General features: G+C 52.5%; 1 protein-coding gene across 1 annotated transcript; it reads left to right on the top strand.

Moving 5' to 3' along the window:
- Positions 1–4720: 4720 nt before the first annotated feature.
- Positions 4721–7117, top strand: LOC123186008 (protein NRT1/ PTR FAMILY 8.3). The gene is made up of 3 exons (XM_044597806.1): positions 4721–4966; positions 5066–5374; positions 5481–7117. The coding sequence occupies exons 1-3, from the start codon at positions 4922–4924 to the stop codon at positions 6840–6842; spliced, it is 1716 nt and encodes a 571-aa protein (XP_044453741.1). The 5' UTR covers positions 4721–4921; the 3' UTR covers positions 6843–7117.
- The last annotated feature ends 221 nt before the right edge of the window (positions 7118–7338 follow it).

Genomic DNA, 7338 nt, shown 5'->3' with positions numbered 1-7338 from the left:
CACCCGCCTACAAGGAGAGCGACGATGTGGGCGACGCGGTGTTCGGCCAGAACGACGGCGAGGAGGAGGACATCGCCAGTCTGCGCCCCGCCTCGATGACCACGAAGCCGGCACGTCCGCGGGCTCCACCGACAGCAAGGATGAGTAGTGCACGGTAGGTCGCCGCCGCTTGTGTCCCAGGAAGGTCACTGCTCCTCCCCTCCTGTCGACGTCAAGCTTGGTGGGCTCAATAACGTGGGCTGATTAGTTGCTTGGCGGCGATGTGGAGGCGGACAACTTCACTTCCCGGGCCACCGGAGGCGGAGGTTACAGAGGCGGAATTGGAGAGCGCCGAGGTGGAATTGGAAACCATGAAGCTTTAGTTCTCGGGGCTAATTAGCTGGACACGAGGAACGGGCGCTGGCGACCATTTAGATTAGGTATTAATTATAACTTCAGATGTAAATGTAATGAAATTCGTTATGTTTATATGAAATTGGGACGTGTTTATATGAAATCCGCCCTTTTGATCGAATTTCGTCCGGTTGTTCGAGTTGTAGTCAAAATGTATGCAACTACGGTTGGACGGCGGCCTCCCGCATCCGTGTCCACGGACTGGTCTCCCTGTTCACGGATGGATGCGGGAGAAAATTTACGGGTTGCCATTGGATATGCCCTTATATAGGACATCTCATATGCATAGCCCATTTTTTTCTCCCCATATGTTTGTCTGCACAGTCCAAATATGTCGAGACACAAAGAAAAAAATCTAAGGGATAAACTGTTTGCAATATCTCGCTTTAGAGATAGATTTCTTTATTATCTAAGCTAGCTAAACGCCCGAAACATAATAAGCTAGGCCTCCGTCGATTTAGCCAAAGCATGCCTGGAGAAAATAATGGGAGTCGGTGTCCCTTAAACGCTGTGTTTCCTCTTCTTTACGGTGGCTTCTTCTTAAATGAAAGAAGATCTCTGCTGCGCTTATGTCACCCAAACTGAACACATGGGCTCCACCTAAAAACTTCTTATCCCCAGCCCATGCTCCATTCTATCCGCCCTTGCTCTGCCTTTTCACCAAACCCTAGCGCCATCCAACCCACCTTCCGCCCCCAACCGTAGCACCGTCCAACCCACCCTCTGCCACTGTCATGGGGTGCACCCTGGAGGAGCAGCGCCGGGCCGAGAGGCGGGCACGATCACGGACAACTTGGCTATTTGACGTGTACTAGTCCGACACGCCTTCCTTCCTCATGCACTCAGACTTCTTCGGCGGTTGATCAAGTAGTCGAGTGATGTCCCAGCTGCTGATCCAATCAGCACAGTGTTTCGCCTTTGACGGACGGGTTGGAAAGTATGAGTTGGGAGCTTCTCGAGGCGAAGGACGATGAGGAGCTTGCCCTCCACCTAGCAATATTCCCGACGCCAAGGGACGCGATTGACCGTGTGCAATATCCCCACCATCGCGATAGGGGGTGAGCTCGTGCGGCAAAACCAACTTTGTTGGCGCGTCCGGCTTGCTCAACACATCTAGCTCGTGATGTGCTTTGATCTTGCACGCCGCAGTGTCCTCCTCCAATGAGGAGCAAGTCATCTACAGTATCCTCTAGCGGTCCTTGACTACAAGAAGACGGATGCCCATTGCCACCACTGGAAGAAACGCGAAGGAACTCGAGGAAGGGATCGAGGCATCCAAACACTAAGCCGCCTAGCCCCCTAACCCCTTGCTAAACAACAATCCGCCGCAATCCAAGGCACAACATCCACCTTCACTTTGGACGCTGGTAAACTACCATCGTATGTTTATAATGAATGTCCTAGGTTGGTTTGTCAATGAACAATGTCGTATGATTTATATGCGAGACCAATGTGCTATCCTAGGTCCATGTTTATGTGAATTAGGTGCTATGATTTTTATGTGAAACAATGTTGTATGTGTGTACATGCAATCTATGTTAAATGTCCACACAATGATCCATGCAAATGCAAAAATGACTGTTATTCCTGGACAAATGGGGAGGGCTTTTGATGCATGCGTCTGAAGATGCATTTATGTCCGATAGGGAAATTACTCATCTTGTGTGAGTCAACACCTAACACATTCGCCTTTTCAGATATGTTAAACCTGGCATCACGCTTTGTGGGTTATATTTTTTGTTCGATAGTAAAAAGCATCACAAACATGTGTTGTTCGTTCCCATGCAGTATGATGGGCTAGGTGACATTGGTAATTGAAGTATATTAAAGAAGCACTTTACCAAACATGTGTATAAAAAACATGATAAGAGCAAACTTGCAGATGAAAGCATATTCTACCCACCTTTTGAACTTTGGAGACAACACTTCCCACTATTTTTACCTTGCTAAATGCCAAAGTATTGGTCCAAATATTGTTGACCAACACTACTGTTGTCCTCGAAAGGGAATTTGCGCTCAACTTACTCCATTATGAATGTAATCTCCAGTACTTTACTAAAAGCCGAATTCAGATGAGCATTTGTTTATGGAGACCACTTATCAGTCAGTTAACCGAAAAAATATCAGTCAATTGATTTTTGAAATGAGTGACTCCTAGCCGTTGGATAAAAAATGAGCAGTTAGGTATTCTTTTTATTCCTCCAACCGTTTTCTTCTCATCCAATGTTTATCTTCTTCCTCTGATGGTAGCGACATCGCAGTTCGTTGTTGCTTGCCGCACCATTTCTGCCTCTGACGAGATCGCCACCTACAAACAGGTGAAAACAAAAGGCCCTCACCCCCCATTCACCCGCACCAACTAAAAAGGAACTCCCCACCAACTAAAAAGGAGCTCCCCACTCCCCCCCCCCCCCCTCCTCGCCTCTACTGATGACGCCACGGCCAGCCGCATTGTCCCCATCTTTGGCGAGGTCCACACTCGGCCTCACCGTGGGCGCCACAGCCAGCCACGCCATTCTCATCTCAGCCTCAGAGCTCCGCAACGCATTGTTGAGGAAATCGACCGATCCAATATATGTTTTGGGTTGCCTAAGGAATAGTGAACACGTTAGTTATGTTTGATCCCATATTCTTAGTCAGCAAGAGGAAGAGCACTACACGTGATAAAAACGCATTATTGCGTAATTCTTCTGTTGGGAGATAAATTATTTCGTTCACGAAATGCATATACGAAGGAAGGGACGTTGTTGAAGGAAGGTACGTAGCTACCCGAAGTATATTATGCATATCAGAGGATCAGATAAAAATCCAGCCAAGAGTGGCGTAACAATCCACGGAAAGAACTGCTCTACGTTTTGTACACTAATGGAGTAGTAGTCTACTACTGTAAGGACGTGTGCTGATATATTATTGCTGGAAAACATGACATGGATCGCGTCGATTACGACCCCAAATCCCAAAGACCAAGCAAAAGCATATCAACGTCGCGGGTTGCCGTCTCTGGACGAAACAACAGTTCATGCAGGCGCACGGTAAGTTTGATGCGCTCTCGATGTTACAGTGCACGAACATGTCAAAGCAAAGGCAAAGTGCGAACTCCAGTGGTAAACTAAGGCGTCTGACTCGGCAATCAGGATAGTTTCTTACAGATGGTAAATGCCGGGGAAAGAACGAAATGCAGTGGGCTTTGACCGCTATCCTTTAGCAGCTGATGTAGCTGGAAGTAGCGGCTAGGTGAGTGCACTTTTATTTTATGTTTGGTGGGTGCGTCTTTGTTTGACCATACTATAATTCTGAACTCATCTACGTAAAAAAAAATGTTGAACTGGTAAATCCGGCATTTTACATAATCTTGGACCGTAACCAACCCATCTGCCAAGATACTTACTCCGTCTGTCGGAGGGAGTGCAATCCTCCATGGCAATGGCATTGAAGGAGTGGACTGAATGTTCTCCTGAGAGTGATCGAACGAGACAAAAGCTGGACCGAGGTAAACCGGGCACGTTTGTGAAGGAGGACCGGGCGCGGCGCAGTAAAGCTCGATGGAAAACTTGCCACGCTGTCATGGAAAAAGCGCAGAACATAGGCATGCACTTTTGTCTCACCCTGATGTAACAGTTAGTAGCCGCTAGCCCGCTAGGTGCATGGAATCACAGGGACGGTCCTCTGGTGCATATCCGATCGACGTCTTTCTGGATGGTGTGCGTCCTTCCTCGTTGTACCGCGCTGAAAGTCTGAACTTAGTCTGCATGTAGCATTTCATCTCTACTGGTGCCGATCACCAAATACTTATCTTCCCGCCTTATCCGCGGTGAACTGGATACTTATCCGAGAGTGAAAGTAACAGGGCCAGATCCTTCCTTGCTAGCGCCAAGGCATATCAAGCACGTTTACATACACAAGTGGGCTGGGCGCAGTAAAGTTCCCCCGGGAAAGTTGCCACGGCGGCTCCCCGTCCTGAAAAAAGTGCAGACCCCACGCAAAAGCTTTCGTGAAGCTAGGATTATCGCACGCAAAACCCCTCCCGTCTCACAAGTTGGCGATCCCTGGAGTCGCGCAGACGCAAACACAGCGGCAGCAGGGAAACTTCCTGTGTCGTCGTCGTCAGTGAGCGGGCAAAAGCACAAGATCCATCAGGGCCGGGCCGGTCATATTCTAGTACCACTACGACCACAGCTACCGCCTGCTACCACGATCGATCATCGATGGTGCTTCTGCGTGCACAAGACTAGTATTACGCATGTGCCCATTTCATGCATTTATCCTTTGCCGGGGCCGCGTTTTCGTCGCCGTGCGATCCCACTGCTTCGTCTCACCGGGACCCGTTCTCCCTCGCGTCGTCGGCTAATGTGCACGCCTGCGTATATATAAGCCCCGTTGCTCTGCCTCTTGCTTCCAACTCACCTTCAAGGCTCTCACCCGAGCCAAAAAAGTCACAAGGCGCTAGCTATAGCTTAATATCGGTGGCCATATTTTGTTCGATTCACTTCATCCTGAGGTTTAGCAGGAGCTTGATATCGGTGCGGCAATGGACGCCATGGAAAGAGGACAGGGCTCGCCGCGGCTGCCAAAGGTACGCACGCCGATCGTGATCGATCGATCATCAGTCATAAACGAACCACGTGCCCCTGATTTCAGATGTCTAACGAACTTGCGGCACAATTTTTTACAGAGCCGGGGCTCAAAGATCGACGAGGAAAGCCTCAGGGTGCCGCTGATAGAGAGCAAGAAAACCGGCAGCCGGGCGCCGGCGGTGGTCCTCGGGTTCGAGTGCCTCGAGAGCACGGCCTTCAACGGCGTCGCCACCAACCTGGTGCTGTACCTGGAGAGTGTCCTGCACGGCAGCGGCCTCGCCAGCGCCTCCAACGTCACCACCTGGATCGGCACCAGCTTCCTCACGCCCATCCTCGGCGCCATCCTCGCCGACACCTTCTGGGGCAACTACAACACCATCCTCGTCTCCCTCGTCGTCTACCTTCTGGTAAGCACACACCCAAACCATAACCCTTGACATGGCGTGGCAGCTTCTTCCTCCATGCTCCATGCATGAGCTTAACTAACTTGGCTGCTGCGCTTGGTCTCTCCAGGGTATGATGCTCATCACCTTCTCTGCGCTCCTGCCGACCACCGAGCTGTGCGGGCTGGGCTCGTCGTGCCACCCGATGTTCGGCGCGCACACCGTCGCCTTCTCCGGCCTCTACCTCGTGGCGTTCGGCAGCGGCGGCGTGCGCGCGGCGCTGCTGCCGTTCGGCGCGGAGCAGTTCGACGACGACAACGCCGTGGACCGGGAGCGGAAGATGGCATTCTTCAGCTGGTTCTACATCTGCGTCGACTTCGGCATGATCGTGTCCGGGCTCTTCCTCGTGTGGATCCAGCAGAACGTCAGCTGGGGCCTCGGCTTCGGCATCGCCACGGCCTGCATCGCGCTCGCCTTCGTCGGCTTCGTGCTTTTCACGCCCATGTACAAGCGCAGCATGCCGACCGGCAGCCCGTTCAAGAGCCTGTGCCAGGTCCTGGTCGCCGCGTGCAGGAAGGTCACCCTCCGCGTCCCCGCCGACGCCGCCGTCCTCTACGAGGTCAGCGACAAGATCGACCAGCCCAGGATCGCGCACACCAAGGAGTTCACGTTCCTCGACAAGGCGGCCGTGGTCGCGGACTCGGACCTGGAGGAGGTGACGAACGTCGACGCCGCGGCGGCGGCCGCGGGCTCGTGGAGGCTGTGCACGGTGACGCAGGTGGAGGAGCTCAAGATCCTGATGCGGCTGCTGCCGATCTGGGCGACGAGCATCGTGCTGTCCGCGGCGTACGCGCAGCTCAACACCACGTTCGTGCAGCAGGGCAGCGCCATGGACATGCGGGTCATGTCCTTCACCATCCCGGCCGCGTCCATGGTGTCCTTCGAGGTGATCTGCGTCCTGGCGTGGGTGCTGCTCTACGGCTCGGTGGTCGTGCCGGCGCTCAGGAGACTGTCCCCAGCGAGCGGCGAGCCGTCGCAGCTGCGGCGGATGGGCGCCGGGCGGCTGCTCATGGCGTTCGCGATGGCCGTGGCGGCACTGGTGGAGATGAGGAGGCTGGAGGCCGCCGGGAGCGGGGAGTCGATCAGCATCGGGTGGCAGATGCCGCAGTACTTCGTGCTGGCCGGCGGGGAGGTGTTCTGCTACATCGCGCAGCTGGAGTTCTTCTACAGCGAGGCGCCGGAGTCGATGAAGAGCATGTGCACGTCCTTCGCGCTGCTCACCGTGGCGCTGGGCAGCTACGCGAGCTCGCTGATCTACGCCGTGGTGGACGCGCTCACGGCCACCGGCGGCCGGCCCGGGTGGATATCGGACAACCTCAACGAGGGGCACCTCGACTACTTCTTCTGGACCATGGCGGCGCTGTGCACGCTCAACTTCGTCGTGTACAGCGCCTTCTCTAGGAACTACCAGGTGAAGACGGTCGTGTCGTGATCGTGTTCGTTCCTTATTCGTCGGCGTACATAAAGGGGTCATCGGATTTCGCACTGCAACACGCAGTGCGGTGGTACAAAAGATTTGTTTTGTTCTTGTTGCAGAATTCAAAAGGTTCTTTCTTTAGGTAGTGCGTTATAAAAGAATTTTAGAACTAGTTTGGTATGGTGTAATTACGGCAACACACAACAGCAACCGGGTCTGTATAGTGTGTACTCCCTCCGTCCCTGAATATAAAACATTTTGACGGTTCAAATTGAACTGCCAGAACATCATGGCATTCAACGTCATATATTTAGAAAGAGAGGGAATAGTTTTCTTCGTTTTATTTTCTATTCTTTTTTAACATAGTACAGACATAGATGCTCCTATTTACGCGCATACACTTATCTCAATGAACACATACGCACACCCTATCCGAGCACCTGGGAGAGACCGAGGTGACATATCATTTTGAGATTGACGAAGTCATCAAAGACGCTTCATAGTCAATGAA

Source organism: Triticum aestivum, chromosome 2A (assembly GCF_018294505.1).
Source record: "Triticum aestivum cultivar Chinese Spring chromosome 2A, IWGSC CS RefSeq v2.1, whole genome shotgun sequence".
NCBI classification, from domain to species: Eukaryota; Viridiplantae; Streptophyta; class Magnoliopsida; order Poales; family Poaceae; genus Triticum; species Triticum aestivum.
The sequence above is the reverse complement of the archived record's forward strand: the minus strand, read 5'-3'. Positions and strand labels throughout refer to the sequence as shown.

Bases quoted from the DNA above. Each gene is read 5' to 3' on its own strand.
- LOC123186008 (XM_044597806.1), top strand. From the start codon at position 4,922: ATGGACGCCATGGAAAGAGGACAGGGCTCGCCGCGGCTGCCAAAG. The intron at 4,967-5,065 runs GTACGCACGCCG...AATTTTTTACAG, and splicing joins GCTCGCCGCGGCTGCCAAAG to AGCCGGGGCTCAAAGATCGA. The intron at 5,375-5,480 runs GTAAGCACACAC...TGGTCTCTCCAG, and splicing joins CCCTCGTCGTCTACCTTCTG to GGTATGATGCTCATCACCTT.